Raw genomic sequence first — 17045 nt, 5'->3', positions numbered from 1 at the left:
TGCCATCTTTACAGGAGCAGTATCAATACGCAGCAGAGCAGAGACACACTATATACTTACGTCTACAAGAACGGCCATCCCAGCGATGAACGCAACCAGATAGAAGGTGAACCTCCAACTTCAAAAAAGAAAAGACATTGGTGAGCGGGAACTGCAGACCCTTCGACAAGGGTAGATCAGACCAAGGGTCTTCACTTGTGACCATCGGCTACAAGTTACAACTAGTAAACCTCTACAAGGCTGCCATTGGACCTCCTACGAGTAAAACTGTGCAAGATCATAAGGAATACATATGTAACGCCATTGCAGGTCACTGAAAACCTACAATACACCAGGTGTGAGACAATGACACAACGTGCATCATGCCCGGCCATGTGACAAGTGTGGAGACATTCCAGATACGAGATGCAACATAACTATGGATCCTGGTTTTATGTTTTTTTTTTTTTTTTACATTTCCGTTTGTACTTACAATATTTATTTTTTGGCCATATTAACAGTATTTGTCCATGTTTATTTTATGTTTTTTGAATAAGTGGAGTCAAAAACTGTACATTTCCACATTTATTTAACTGATAAACATGTAATCACACTTTGATGCCTCTCGCGTTTTAGCAAATTCAGCATTCAAATATAGCAAAACACTACAACTACAGGTAAATATTCGCAATTTACTGCAAATATATTTTAACATATACCTGTAATCAATGATATCTCAACCTGTTTTTAACTCCCCATGCTGTCTATTTGCTCATCTGTTGTCTCTGAATTAACAACAGACAGCATGGAAAGTCACTCTATAGAATCACAATTTTCAGTATTTTTCTTCTTTTAAAAATAAATACTGAAAGGAAAAACATGGTTGTATTTATCTGTAAAATCGGAAAACTGGGAGCCTTAAACATTACACACCACCAAGTTCTGAATACCATTGACTCCTACAGGCCAAGGGACACTACCCAAGCAAGTAAGCCTACGAGAGACAAAATGCGACATGCTAGGCACCAGAGCAACATGCGATACTCTGACCCAGACAGCAAACCATATTGTGCCACAATGCAACATGTGAAATGGCACAAACCAAGCTTTGGGACAACCTGGCAAATGCCACAACTATCTACTTCTAGACAATCTGTGACGTGTCAGGCCATGGAACTCTGACAATGACACACCACAATACAGAACCAACTTGTAACATGCGCAATACTAAACCTGTGACACACCAGAAGAAAAGATGTATCCGGTCACTAAGTAATGGCGCTAAACGCATTCATAGCACCTCCGTAGCTACAACACAACTCAAAGTCATGTAACACACCACTCTAATCTTCCCCAAACAACTAAAACCTGGGACATGGGACCATCAAGACTGAACACAAACATAAGCTACAAGAAACCAGTTTCGGGGTGGTTCAGCCTCATCAGTGAGGTGTTCATGTTCAGAGGTAACTGTCCTGGCAGCTTGTTCTGAACGGTCCCTGTAGGAGCGGCTGAAGATGGTCTGCTTACGGCTTGTCCATGGCTGTAATTGCAGAGGAGCCATTTCGAACATTCCACCCACCATGTTTTAGTTGGGTCTACAAGATGCATATCACAGGAGACACAATCTTTGACAGATCCAATCCAGAAATAGCATGTAACATGCCCTCCACGCAACACACCATATGACAAACCACAAGTGGACACAATTTAGTGGGATGCAATGAGTAACAACTTGTAACAAGACAGGCTAGACAGCAAGATAACCCACGGCGAAAAGGGCCACAAGGAAAGTCTTGATAAGCCACGAGACAGAAGCTGCAACACGTCAGGCCCACTATAAAGCAACCGATGAGACGCCACTAATTGAAATCCGCGACCCTTCATTCTTTCAACAACACTAACTTCTTCAATCTCAACCACTAATTAACACAACCTGTAGCATACATGGCCTCAGAACATCACTAGTGACAATCATGGCCGCATCCACCAACATCCCATATGACTTGTACCATCTGCGATATCTCCTGTTCAATTCAAAATCTGAGCGAGTTCTCACTGTTTGCCGTGGCAAAAATCCCCAACTTGTCTGTTCTTAAAGCTAAAATCCTTTTTTTCCTTTATGGCCGAAGCGGGTCAATGGAGGGCCCAGTGTCGCAAAGAGACGGAGCTAGTGCAGACATGGCAAACATAGATGTAACCTAAGTCACATTGAAAATCAGAGGCTTAAATAATTAGGGCATAATGCTGGAAATCGGGGAGGAACTAGAAAATGAAAACTATACAGGTTTCAGTGTAAGTAACTTTGGTAGCTTATTTTCTTTGATGGAAAGGTAGTAAGAGATCAGGTTCTGGTTAAAGGGGTGCGTTGATAAAGGATTGTAGCCACATTGCGTTGATCAAGTTTCCTGGGAAATCTGAAAGGGCTTTAAATTGATTTTGAAAAGGTCAATCAAAATCTCATCTCTGGTCGTGTAACCTCTCTTGTTTTTTGTCCTAAGTAGAAAGTGATTTAGCAATGCTCTATGGGTGAGCGTAATCAATCAACTAGTCAAAGAAATCTAATCTCTGACACAACTAACTATTCATCTTACAATTTATCCCCTTACCTGAAGTGCCCCCTGTTTCATTCAGAACAGGGGGACTATTTTGACTCCCTTCTGCCTCCAACTCAAAATCAAGACCTTTATAAAATCACAGTACAGAATCCTAATTTCACAATAAAGGCTCTGGATATACTAAGGAGAAGAGAGGTCACAGGATGCTAGGTGATGATGTCATGAGAGAGCAGAGGACGGAGGCCACCAGATCCTAGGTAGCGGACATCAATAGTACTTTTCAAGGGCCTCCTGATCGAAGGCCGATGACGACATCACGTTGCCTACTGTGGCGGGTCATGTGATCACAGGATTATTATATCCTGATGGAACCCAGGGAAGATGCAACCTGATCCCCAGCCGATGACGTCACGAGGGAGGCAAGCACATGGGTCTCCTGGTGCTAGTCTGAAGAAATCATCAGGAATCCCAGACCAGTGACTTCATGAATAAGGCAAAAATGGTCATTTGAACACAGTGATGACATCGGTGAGCCCAAGGCCATCTGTCACTTGGCCCCTGGCTAATAGCGTCATGCGGGAATTCAGAACAGGGGTTACCCGGTTCTAAGCAGCAGATGACAGGAAGCACAGGGAAGGACTCAACCAATCCTAGCCCAACAAGTTCATCATGTAAAGCAAAAGTTAAAAGTCAAACATAACTAAGTTAACAGAAGTGGGCATGGAGACACCAGCAGCTGAGGAGGGAGCTTGTAAAAGGGTCTTTCCAAGGTCCCTGGTCTCCTGAAGACAGAGTGGGTACCAGGCAATACAAGATCTGAGCAGATTCAACACAAACTGATCCAGTTTTCGGTCTTGTAGAGAATGTGGGAGCAGTGCCGTGGACATGTTATCAGGGTAGCCCCAATTGAAGCCAGTGGTGTGGCCAGTGGCTTCCAATGGCTAAGCCTCGGAGTTGCTCTGCAGCAAGAAAACATGCAGCACATTGATGATTTTAGATTCTACTGAGCTTACCAGGCTTCCCGGAATTTTTTGAGTGTGCTCGGTCTGTCCTGATTCCGCCTGCGACGAAACCAGCGCTCCACCTGCCGCACAGAGTGGCCACTCTGCTTTGAAAGATATTCGAGGTCATTCTGTAGAATGGACAAGTTGACATAAAGTTTAAACGAGGCCTGGACATCATCACCCAAACTCACTGATTCCCATACATCACAAGCCTTGCCAGGGTATGACGCATTCCACACTTTTCTTCCAATTGCTAGCTGCATTCCACACTATCGCTCTCAGGGCAGCTTTCCCACTTACCAGTAGTCCTCCAAGCACTCTAGAAGCCCCCATCTTTCCCATGCTCTGTTACACATTAGGGTACAATATGAAGCTAGTGGTAGAAATGAAAGCTACTAATGTCCAGCGCCTGTGCTCTGCAATGAGTCCGTTACCTCCTGACTCAATTTATACAATAATAGGCAATCGCAAATTAACAACTTCCCTGGCCTTGCCTCCCTAATCACTAGCCCTTCTCTGTCCTATTATATACAACACCTAATCGCTGCGCACCTGCCAATTACTTATTGCAAGCACTACTCCTTTCCTACCTACCAGTATCTCCCCCAGTGGCTGCCTTTCGCACCACCTTCCTCATCACTGGCCCTCTTGGGCCTAACCTGGTCACCACGTTCCAGCACCCACCAGTGTCAGAGTATACCACATTAGCCTATCCAGGGCCTGATCTACTCATTAGCAACCAGGGCCACCAGAAATTTGCGAGTACACCACCACAGTGTTTTACGCATAATTATGGATTTACTCTGTCACATGATCCATCATATGCTGCACAATCTGTAGATTTTACTAAAAACATGGTGACAGGTCTCTCTGCGTAGTGGAAAGGCCTTCATAAAAGGCTGACTGGTCATCTTTTAACTGCTCATTGCTGTATTTTGGTCTTAAAAAATTTGGCAAAAATAAGATGAAATATTTGCTCAGATAGTGTTAGCATGTATAAAAAGGACAAAAGCATGAAGTAATAGTATGGCAAATTACAGCACATTACGCCGCATAATTTGGTGCATCTTGCCGCATAATTTAGTCAACCCTGCCGCATAACTTGGTCCTCCCCTGCCGCATAATTCCAGTGGCCCTGCTAATAACTCAGCCTGTCTCTCCACCTTTAATAAACCAGCCCTCCCAGAACCTTGCAGACTCACCACAACCACAACCATTCAAAGCAATCTTGGGGCTGTCTAGCCCTGCTAGTGTGTTGTTGACACCAAACTGTCCTTCCAAGTGCTTGTCCCACTCATCATTAGCCTTCCAGGGATATACCTGACCCACATTTGCCACCAGCCCTCCCATACTATGCCCACTGACCATCAGCCCTCTTGTAGCCTACACTCTTACCCTTTCTAGTGTTTTCTCAGGTCCAAGCCCCTCTTCTGCATGCCTCGTCACTCGCAGCATCTCTCCCTGGGGTATCTTTAGTCCTACCAGCTCCCAGTGTCCTCCTCATCCCCATCTCTGCCACTGCCTACTGATCACCGCCATTTCTCCCAGTCTTCCTCACTCACCTCCTCCTTGTACTTTTCGCCAACGCTCACTCGCTTCTCTCCTGTTTCCTCAGTCACTCGCCACTACAAATCCCAATCCCTCTCACAGGCTCACCATATCTCCCAGAGACTCACACCCCTGATTTACTTGAAGTGCTTGGAAGCCTTTGCTTCCACCATGATGCCCATGGGTTATTTCCTTCATTATGACGCCCTCATGCTGCCTTTTATTTTTACAGAGCAGTGAGCAGTCTGACCGTATCCAGCCCGAATGATCTTACGAATGAATTTACATTTTACTTCTGCTGATAGAAAAAGTCGGAAAGGGCAGCCGGCGCCAAACAGCTGAGGGCACCGATCGAGGTCCGTAGAGTTGGCGCACCGTAGGCCAGGAATGCCAGAGTTACATTTGATTATCAGCAAGTGTTCACTAGATACATTTAGATGCATTTAATCCAAAGAGCTAGAAGTGGTTATCGGTGAAAATCTGAGGTTGCTACCCGATGACCTCAGGGAGCCCGCAGTAGGGGTCACAAGTCCTCTGGCCAATGAGGTCATGAGTGTGGAAGTCATCCTATCGTAGCCGATAAGGCCATCATTGAAAACCAAAGCCCAAAATCAAAGAAAACAAAGGGCCTAATTTAGAGTTTAGTGGAGGAGTTACTCTGTTACAAAAGTGACGGGACATCCCTTCCGCCTTATTACAAGTGCAGTAGAGATCTTGCAGAACTAAAAAAAAAAAAAAAAAAAAAAGATGGGCCAGAAATTAGCCATATTGAGGTCACTTGTGCCTTCTTTGTGCAAAAAGGATTTTCTCAAAGTGCCTGGAGTTGTGAAGTCCTCCTCCAGTAGACCAAGCCTTCTTACAGTGCTCACAATCTCCTGATCTGCAAATATGGAACTCCTTTGGTCGAGTTTCATAAATAAGACTATAAAACTGATTACACACACAGGAGCTTGAAAAAGAGGCAGCCATTAGGACCATTTACAGCGCAAGCCCGGCGCCACTAACAAACGGCACCTTTGAAACCCTCACAAGTCAGAGCAAGCAGTTACTAGTGGTCAATACACACCTGCCGAGGATGCTTTGTGGAAGACTTGTAGAACTTCTCCAATGTGGCGTTGGGTGATGCTTTTAACTTTGTTTGCTCCTTTACCCCCAAAACTCTTGCTAACGGTGTTGCCACAAATCTGTAACAGTTGTCGAAAATTAGAATACTAGCAATGAGTTTATCAAAAACTCTTCACATATTTTTAAGTTAACACACATTAAAGAGTTCTACAAATAAGAGAGAAAGAGTGCAAGAGATAGAAAATAGAATCACACATATAGAGAGACCTAGCTTGGTGGTGGTCTTTTGAAGAAAAGAGTTGATACCATACCTAAACTGCCAGCACTGCGTGCTCGCAAGTTTCTGCGGGCTACATTAAACTTCTCATTCAACATTGAAACAATTAAAGACATTTTACATTGCTCTACTTTGGATCTTCTACCCACATTTCATCTCGATTTGCTACGACTATATACATTATGAGTAAGCGAGTGTGCACGAGTGTGATACGCCTTGATTGTAGCACAGGGAACACTGCACTGTGATTCTGAAGAACTTAATCCGAAGCGCTGAACTGAGTTACTTTATTGAATAGGTTCTATTCAAGATGAACTGCATATTAAGACCCGACATGTGCATGAGACCTAGGGCTGAAACATGTTGGTGTTGGTGTGAGAGAAGAGGTCAGTGTGCAGTGCAGCCTCTGCATATGTGATGAATAATGGGAGCCGCGCACAATAAAGCATTGCACGTGGACAATATCCATGTGATGTTATGATATATTGGTTAATGGACATGGTTAGAGTGCTGCTTGATCTGGACTCACTCGTACACGTTGGTGCCCTGAGATGTCTGAGAAGAATGAAGCGCATAGATGGATTAAAGGAAATTAAAATGTTGGATACTCTGCTAGGTGTGTGCACTTCAAGGCTAACCAACAAAACTAGCGAGTAGGTTCTGGACGGGGATAGAATTTCACAGGAGGCGCATAGAGGGCGAGATTTAGGTAAAGTTCATTACTACTGGAAAGACACCATCAGGAAGAGCACTCTATCAAATTGAATCCCTACGCCGGATAATGTTAATGGCTGATACAAGCTCCTTAGGGGGATTTTAATACCCGATTTAAGGTATTCTTGGAAAAGCTTGAGTTACCTGAAGGTTTCGCATATACAAATCATTTTTAAAAGAGGGCGGTACTCGTAATGCACAAAGTACATTGCAAATCAAATTTGATCCGAGAACCATTAGTATGTGTGCTAGATGTTCTAGGAATTCTTAGTACTCAGTGTTTGCTGTGATCTCAAAACGAGATGCATTTTGTCAGTTTGTGAGCACCGAAACAGTGCGTTCTGTAATGTCAATAGCAATAAAACTAGGACTTCTATAATTTATCCTGCAACAAGACTGTTAGGAAATCAACTATGCAGCAATGCGCTCTGTAATCTCCTCCGTGCTGAGAAAATAAGTTGTATTAGGTGATCCTTAGCACTCCGACAAGGTTTTCTGGTCAGCCATCATTTTCTGTAAGGTAATCGGCACTGCAATGGGCACCGCTGTGTTGATATTCTGTACGAAAAGCATATGTATGCGAAAGAATCAGGTAGCAAATTTCAACTGGTGCAGAGGATTACAACCCATTGACAAATTGCACTGTGGAACGGGATTTTCTCTGTGGATCAGATGGCCCTTGTTGTAATTCATCAAACTCAATCAATCATGATTCAATCATGAAGGATGAAAAAATATCTGATTTATCTGTTAATTTAAACATAAATCCTGAGGAGGATGGCATGGAAGTAAATGGTTGTTGAAACACCCATGTGACCATTTTCCTGATCATTATCCATTATGGCCTTTCGCCAATCACAAGTTGCTAAACGCACAGCGAGAAACTAACTATGGAAATATTTAATTTTAGTGGTCACCGTTTTTGTTGTCATTTTGCAGTTTACCCTTTAATAGGCGGAGAGCCCAGCAAGGTTACAATTTAGACAATGGTTATGTCAAAGGCGACTGAGGTGTAGTGTAGTACAATGCCAACGGCTACGCACCTTTCGAAGAGAAGTCGTATGATGAGGAAAAACAAGGCCATTGGAAGGGAGACATACAAGTCTGAAGCTTTGGCGAAGACAAACCCATCATGGTCTTCGATGTCGGCCCACGTTATATTCGCTGGCAGCCAGAGGTTGTCCCACCAAATATAATCGTATATGGTCTGGAACATTCTGTAGAAAGAGATGGAGTGTGAGAAAAGAGAAGAGAAAAAAGGGATGATCCTACTATTTCTCCGATGAGGAGCTTACCACAAAGTGAATAGAAATTAAAATATGGAAAAGAAACATAACATCCAGTATTGGCACTTGGTGTTTTCTTATCAGTATCTATGTATGAAAGCAGTCGATCAGTACATTATTCTCTTGTTTACGAGATGACCCTGAATTTCCATATGTTGTCCTACATGCGTATCAATTTAAAAATAATGTATTACTATCTAGTTGCAAAACCACATTATACATTTTTAAAAAAAACTATACATTTCTAAAAAACAAATACTATTTAGAGTTCTGTTAAATTACTTGACAACCTAAAGAAATGTGAAACCCACAAAATAGTGAGAACCTTCGAGGCAGTTTATGGAAAATGGTTTTTAAATAGATTGTCCTGCGGAAAAACTTCTGAAATCAGATAGCTACCCGTGGCTGCAGCATACTGCCATTCTATAGATCACCTTGGAATCAGTGCTTAATTTGTGAAAAAATAAGTGCCGGAACCCTCGTCAGGAGGCCACTGCAGCTTGCACCAACTCAATGCTCCTGTCAACACCGCCTGTGACAGAACTAACACAACTACTAGCCATGAAACCCTACAAGTGTGACAATTTGGACTATACCAGGCTCCCACAGCTATAAGAATGGCTTGGGCGGCAGGTATAGTCATTTTTAGGCATATTGAATTATTAATTAACTGTTGTTGTACTCGTCTCTATAGTAGACAAACAGTGCCACCATGTGGCAGGCTGTCCTAACTGCAGTGTTGATAATTAAGTGCCAGTGCCGAGCACCGGAAACCAGAAACAACCGGCTCAAATTAAGCAGTGCTCTGAATATGGAAACATTGATAGACCACACATTTGGGGTAGTAGGTGTTGTGATGATTAAATGATTTCCTGCTGCTATGTATGGTGGACTTTTGTGGCACACACTTAGCCACATTGGAATATACGCCATATGGTTACATGCTGTTGCCTGGAGACATCTCCATGGAGGAAGATTTAGTAACATCATACATTATTTTGTAAAGGAGACATTTGTGGAAGGTTCACTCGCATTTATCATTCGAGGTTCACCTATCCAAAATGGCCACCGTTTGAGCTGCATCTGCCTCGAAGAGGGTTTTAAGAGAAATCTTTTTATTATAATTCCAAAAGCAACAGGTTTGCATTTTCCCCTGCTGGGAGACCTTATATCCATAGGTATCTAACACCAGTGTATGTCTTTTAAAGATTAAGTGTCACCAGAAAGACGGGATACCTTTAAATTTACCCCCAAGGGTTCTTGATCCACAGTTCCCTATAAAGAAGTGTTAAAAAAAATAATTTTAAAAAAAAACATTTCTGCATGTTTATGTCAAAGTCAATTTAAAAAAATCAAATACTGCCAACAGCTAATAAGCATCATAGCATCATATGTTTCCGCCATGAATATATTAGAAAGTGAGTCCTTAATCGTGTCAGTTTACAGAAGTAATAGGACAGACGGATAGAATTTCACCCAAGTCGAAGGAGAATCTAGCTGGAAAGTCTTACCAGAGTTGAAGAAACTTCCAGTTCTTAATTACTCGCCTGTGGAAGCAGAGAACAAGGGAAACCGCGAATACCACTAAACTATATAGAACACATTTATCCTGGGGAATGAGCGGAGAGGGGAATTTGTGCTTGTCAAACACATTTGTACCACAATAATTGTCCAAAAGACAACACACTTCACAACCGTTCCCATGTGTTTATGCCTAAGAAATAAAAAGCGACTACAATCCATGCCCAACGGCAACTGTCACACCATAGTACTTCCTGGAAATCTTCGCTGAGAAAATGGTGGCCAACAAGTGTGATTCACGTGGGTCATGGAACGAGAAAAGGGCTGTTTCTGCTACGTCAGTAGTAGTTGGGTTTCTGTGTTGATGTCAGTACATTCCAGCACAGACATGGTCAATCGTTCTTGGAGCCCTGAATTTAGGCTGTAAACACCATACCTTTCTCATGTGTGCACTTTCTGGGTAGTAAAGGTTGATGAGTGTGCAGACATCTCGGAAATCCCTCCGCATAAGGGGGTTGGAGATGGACCATAGATCCATCGGAGCACTAGTCCGATGCAACGGAAAATCTGGGGCTACTGCGCTCTTTAACTTCATTATCAAAAGCTTTTGCTCCTAAAGTTAAAATATATTTTAGGTTAGAGAAACTCTTCATCTTATCAGATGTTCGCCATAGAACTTAAAGCACAACTTATTGCTAGTAATTCCGTGTTGCTCTATTACCAAGTCTGTTGTTCCCGAGATGCAAATACCTTGAGTGAAGTATCTCCTAATGTACTCTTGGGTCACAGTCAGGAAGACAAAAACTCTCTGCTGAATCCAATGAGGGAGAAAGTAGTTCTGCTCTTCAGTTCTGGAGCATTATTTTTGTTGAGAACTAAAAGTGATTTATATGATTATATTTAAACTAAACCGTGGTAGTGGACGGTCATGGAAATGGTGAAGAAGCAAAAAAGATGACGGTACTTCATGACTTCACTGTCGCAGAAGGCACCTCCTGGACAGGTTTATAGGGCTTACATTTTGCGGTTTTAACTGGACTGGCTCTAAAAGATATTGTGCGGAAATATAATCGCCTGAAAATCACATGGAGTTATAAAAATATATATATATTTTTTTTAATCATTATTACCACCCCAACATATTCCGTGATTGAAGGAGTCCGGATTAAAAATCCTGTACGTAAAAGGATCTGTCACATTTGTTACTTTGCCTTAGAAAAAAAAAATAGTACACAGATGGTGACTTTGTGTGCCCTTGTATCGACACACCGTGCAACCTTTAAGGAACTATTCCGTGACAGATTATCTACAAACACATGATGGAAATGAACCGTTTGTACCGGGCAATCTGCCAGGTCAATTCCCTCAGTTGTATCGTTCACTACAACAATGTCTTGCCAAAAAGTCAAACAAACTCTAGGCTAGTGGCTGCTTGGAATATTTAGAAAATTTTAATATTCAGTATTAATTATCTTTTGTAAGCAACCACACGTTTTAGGAGTATATTAGAAAATCTTACTTTGTAATTTGTCTTATTACTTAACATGTAGAGAGTTTTTCTAACGTCTGATAAATCATTGTATATTTTTCCAACTGTGTTTTCCAGAGTGTTTTTAAAAGTTATCATTTTAAAACCATAATTGTAATGCTTTTTTTAAAAAAAATGTAAAGTAATGTACAAAGATTTGCAGACCATATACCAACATAAATATGTTACAAATTAAATTATTTCAACACTATCGTGGAGACCAACAAAACCTCAAACTGCTTAAAATTTATAAGAAAATGACTGTCTCTTTGGTCACTTGGTGGAAAAACTTTTTAAAGAATTTATACATTTTCCTAACATATGTGGTCTGAGCAGTTGGGAACGAGCAATAGTGTACGATATCATTTAGCACCATCCAAAAGTTATTGCCTCAATTGTAAATTGTAGGGCAATGGATATTCCTAAAGGTTCTACATGTTAGAAAAACTGATATTTTTGGGAAATTCCCAAAGAGCTCCGAGGACTAACCTGCTGCTAAGGCTCTAGAAGGGCAGGGCCTGGAATCTGCATAAAATACTCCCTGTTCATGTTGCGGCTTTCACTTTACCCAAACCCAGTTGTTTAAAAGGAAGTATGAGGAATGGAACCTGACCCAATAGGCACATTCCGGTGGGGGGGGGGGGGTTGTCAATGAAGCAATAAGTCATAAAATAAACACTAGGATATTTGACGTTTAAGGCTAGCAAAAAAAAAACCAAAAATAACAGGATGTCAGGCTGCAAAACCCCCACCCCGGATCTTATCCGTAGGCAAAGCCCTACACTGGTTCCTCACCACACTTAAACTCTGGACATGGCATGCCCAGAGGTATATATTTATCTTTGCCTCCATGGAACCCTTACACTTGAGTAAACCTCCCACTGTAGAAAGATTCTGCACCAACATTTTAAGAGCCCAAGCAATTAGTGGATGGCCACTTTAAAAAAACTGCATTACATTATATTATGTAACAAGTGACATATGAACAATAGAAATTAAAAGTAACAAGGTTATAGTAAGAACAAGTGGTGACTTTCTTTTCATGTTGAAGAGCCAGTCCAACAGATCCTTTATTAGAACTTGAGCAAGTATGGTTGAACATCTAAGTGTATAGTTATGTTGCTTGAAAAGTGTTGACGTTTTGATCCCGTGAGAATAACTTAGAGAATCTTCATCAGGGCAGGGGATGAGTTGAAAAGCATCGAAGATGGATGATGGAGCCAAATGCTGCCGGGGCCCAAATGGTCCATACTAGGTGGAGATTAATGTAATGGCACTTGCTTTGGGGATTTCTGTGGTCTTTAATCAAATTTAAAAAATAATCCACAGAATGGAATTCAACAAAGACTGTCATTTCGGCACCAAACACTGTTAGACAATATCCATCAGTGGCAGCGAGAAAGGCAAGACAACGTCCATATGCAGGAAGCATTTATAAAATATGTTGTACTTTAACTGATGGCTGTATTTGTGAAGATAGCTCATCACAAACAAATATAGCATCACCCAGAGACTTACATGACAAAGTGAACATCCAATATCCTGCTTAAGAGGCACTCTGTCTGTACAACTAATTGAAGAGTTCTGTATCCCAGTACTGGTTTTTACCAATGAATTAAAGCCACGTGGCGGGATAAGAGCACAGGGGGTTCCAGGAATAAATGGACTTCACACCCAATGAGTGCTGGAGATCGCTGGCAAGGGCGGCGTGACTTTACAGTGTTTAAGCAAAGCAAGCGTACTGCACAATCTAGGTCTTTGTAGTGCCACCTGCATGTAAATAGAATTGCAAATAACTGGAGAGTCTGAAGGGCAGATTGTGCAGTGATAAAGGTGGAGGAGGCAGGGCAGAGTGGTCAGAGGAAAAGAATGACTAATGGTGGAAAGGCACAGGGTATGACTGTAAGGGGGAGGTGGAGGGGGATGTTGGATATCGGACTTGGAGATATAGCAAATTTAGGCTATAGGACTGTAAAGAGTCCTTCCTACAAGATGTCACCTGCTCTATTTAAAGTGAACACCAGAGGCATGGATACCATTAGTGCAGCAGGTGCAGTGGCACTGAACCCGGATTATTATTGTATGTCTGTATTTCACAGTTCCAACAGCGGCCAAGGGCCCATTTGCATTGTTGCAATAGGGACCGCAACACATTGGCTACGCCACTGGTGGACACATTATCAATATAGAATTGATAATGTACAGTACATGTACTCCAAACTAATTCAACTCAACATACACAAGCAGCATACACAGGGCCACTGGAATTATGAGATTGTGCAGCGTTTTTCCCATTTAGTTACAGATTTACCGCATTCACCACCTAATCCGTCATCTGCTGCATAATCTGCAGATTTGAACAAAAACATTTTTTTGCTTCTAACTCAAACGGTACAAAAGTTACTAAAAATTCAGCAAAATGTGCTGTTGCGCAGTGGAAGGCCCTTTGCAAAGTTTGACTGGTCACCTTTCTGTTGCTTATTGCTAAATTGGAGTGTTAAACTGGTACTAATGAGAGGCGATTAAATGTCTTGTCCCCAATAAAGCAGCAGGCCCGGATGGCATACCAGGGGATTTGCTACGCATTAATCCGGAGGAGTGGGGAAAACTTATCGCTGCCCTACTGAATGCTAGTTTTGATGGGGCAACTTTCCCGGTCTCATGGAAGGGTGCTGAAGTCGTCCCAATTTTTAAAAAAGGGAGCCGGAACGACCCAGCCAATTACCGCCCCATAAGCCTTTTAGACTCTTCGCAGAAGGTGGCGGGAAAAGTGATCTTGGGCAGGGTATTGCAGTGGGTTGAGGATTAGGGTATTCTTTGACTTCCAGGCCGGTTTTAGATCGGGTATGGGGACGATAGAGCAATCCTTCCGGCTTATGATGCTGTATTGGAAAGTGGTTGTACTGGGCAAAGGCAGTCTGTATCTCGCTTTCATAGACCTGCGGACTGCCTTTGACCTGGTCCCACGCAGCCAACTCTGGAGTGTGCTCGATGAACAGGGTATTCCACCATATTTACTAAGCATGCTGATAAAACTGCATGCTGATAATTTCGCACAGATCAGGTGGGGTAATCAGGGGCAAAAAACAGCACAAATACCTGTAAATAGAGGGGTACGCCAGGGATGTGTTTTAGCCCCCACTCTGTTTTCATTGTATGTCAATGGAGTGGTGGAGCACCTGCTGCAACATCCTGCAGACGCACCATCCCTGGCTGGCAGAAGAATACCTACCCTCCTATTTGCATTTGATACCCTCCAGATCTCTAAAACCCCGGTAGGCCTGCAGAGTCTGCTAACTAGCTTTAAATCCTTTTGTGATGCAAGGGGGTTAGTTATTAATACAGGGAAAACCAAGTACCTGGTCCTTAACCCTCCGAAAAAGATAGCTAAACCACCGACCTTAGATTCTGTTTCCCTCAAGAGGGTTACGGAGTTCGATTACCTTGGCATTCGTCTCTGCGATTCTATGAGTTGGAAATGTCACCACCAAAAGATGCTGCTGACCCACAAGAGGGTGGTGGGTGCCCTTCTTAAGGAACAACGTGCCTCAACCCTCAAACCCATTGCGCCTATTCTAGATATCTATAGGGCAAGGGGTGTTAGTGCAGCACTTTATGGGGCCGAACTCTGGGGGGTACATAATGTGGATCAGTTATCCAGTTCAGAATGTTAATTCCATAAAGATCTAATGGGGCTCCCCTATAGTACCCCAACCCTTCCACTGCTTTTAGATATGGGTACTCGGTCAATTAGTGACCAGGCTAGGCTCCGTCCTCTCCTCTTATGGGCGCGAATCTGGAGAGTTCCAGAAATGTCTAGCTACGCAGATGGCTTAACTGATGTGATGGGGTTGCCAGGCTGGCCCAAGATCTGTTGGTTGAGGGAAGTCAAGCGTCTTCTCGCCAATCTTGGCCTTGGCGACGCTTGGAACAATAGAACTGCCCCCCCAAAGTCTGTCCTGAAGAAGATATATTGGAGATGGGTAGCCGATGGTAGAAGTAGTAATGCCAATTTGTGCAGGACCACCTTGGATTTCCTTTTGGTAAAGGACGTGTCTTTTTGCGAACCATACCTGGATGTCATTACAAACCGCAGGGACAGGGCTCTATATTTCCAATTCAGGGTAGGTCTACTTCCCGTTGGGGAACGGACCTCTAGGTGGAAGGTTCCGGCCCAAACAATTTCTTCTTGCCCATTCTGTGAAAATAGGACAGAGTCAGTTCCCCATTTGTTGTTCGAATGCCCGGCTTATGTAGACCCCCGTAGTAGATGGTTAAAGCCACTCTGTAGAGAACTTGGAATAAGACATTACAAGGAGGCCCTACGTATATTGAAAAACGACCCACGGCCCCTCTTTGCTTGTGGCTTAGCAAAGTTCCTAGGATGGGCTTGGCGTATTAGATCAACTAGGCTTTTGTATCTTGTTTAATCTGTATTTTTAACTGCTCTTATCTAATTTATTGGTGCCACTTGTAGTATGAAATGTATGTTTATTTTCCTATGTATTGGCTCCTTTTATTGTTTTATTGTTTATTAGTCTATGTACTGCTTTTTAAGATATTCATCATATCGAAATAAAGCCAATTGAATTGGAATTGGTACTAATGAGGGGCAGCAAATGACCAGACAATGTTAACAGGTGTAAAAATAATGAAGAAATACTATAAAGATGTGCCGCATCAAGCCGCATAATTTGTTTTACCTTGCCACATAATCTACTCAACCCTGCCGCATAATTTGGCCCACCAGTGCCCCATAATTCCAGTGGTCCTGAGCATACACTACAGAATGGCTGCATTACCATATGCACACACACCTAGGGGTGTTCAGATTACGAAAGTACTGCAGTGTTTTATACAATTAGCAATACCTTCATATATTAACACAACTGGGTAGGCAGACCACCAAAGTATTTTTTACTTAAAATGGCCTGTAACAAAGGTGTGTTTTAGCACTTCAGTTACTCAGTCTTTGCACCGCAAATTGTCCACCAGATCACTGCGTCCAAAATTAGGCTCACTCACTGTATATCCAGCTGCTCCATCATTCTGACAATACACTGATTTTTAGGTCTCGCCTTAGACAGCGGATGTGGTATTGCTTGTAGGCCTATTGTTTCTTGGGGGGGAAATCCTGCTTAGAACCAGACTGTTACTTACCGTTGGTTGGCTTCAACTTCAATATCATATCCTTGCTTCTCATTGGTCAGCAACTCCCAGTTTCTCTTTCTCTTCATCTGTTGGTCTATTCTGTGGAGCATGGATCAAGTACAGCTTCCCGTCTGCGGCCAGCGTCCTTCCACGGACCATGCGCTTCTGGAGGTACATTTTTCTTTTAATTCGAGTTGTTGCATTCCATAGGAGAGCAAGTGTTTGCAGGCCACATCCCACCCTCTGCTCGCCACCCCGGTGTTGCTTGCTCCACCCACCCTTCTCCCGCCTACTGTCCGTGTTTTCCCTGTACCCCCCTTCTACCCCACTCCTGTTTTCCGTTGTGCTGCTTGCCCCCATGCCCCAGGTATTGCTTGCCCGTCCTGCACTCCTTCAGATGTCCGTCATTTTGTT

The 17045-nt window shown here is 42.8% G+C and overlaps 1 protein-coding gene across 2 annotated transcripts in view; it reads right to left on the bottom strand.

Moving 5' to 3' along the window:
* CERS2 (ceramide synthase 2) overlaps positions 1 to 17045 on the bottom strand; it is a 148349-nt gene that overhangs the window by 26387 nt on the left and 104917 nt on the right. For both annotated transcript variants that reach the window (XM_085639700.1, XM_085639701.1), the window contains exons 2-5: positions 8189 to 8362; positions 6156 to 6273; positions 3551 to 3669; positions 61 to 118 (exon numbers count right to left, since the gene is read on the bottom strand). In XM_085639700.1, coding sequence (XP_085495826.1) covers positions 61 to 118; positions 3551 to 3669; positions 6156 to 6273; positions 8189 to 8361 — 468 coding nt within the window. In that variant the 5' untranslated portion in view covers position 8362. The remainder of the gene's footprint in view (positions 1 to 60; positions 119 to 3550; positions 3670 to 6155; positions 6274 to 8188; positions 8363 to 17045) is intronic.

This window comes from Triturus cristatus, chromosome 12 (assembly GCF_964204655.1).
Source record: "Triturus cristatus chromosome 12, aTriCri1.1, whole genome shotgun sequence".
Lineage (NCBI taxonomy): Eukaryota > Metazoa > Chordata > Amphibia > Caudata > Salamandridae > Triturus > Triturus cristatus.
Note: the sequence above shows the minus strand (reverse complement) of the source record. Positions and strands in the feature narration are given on the sequence as shown.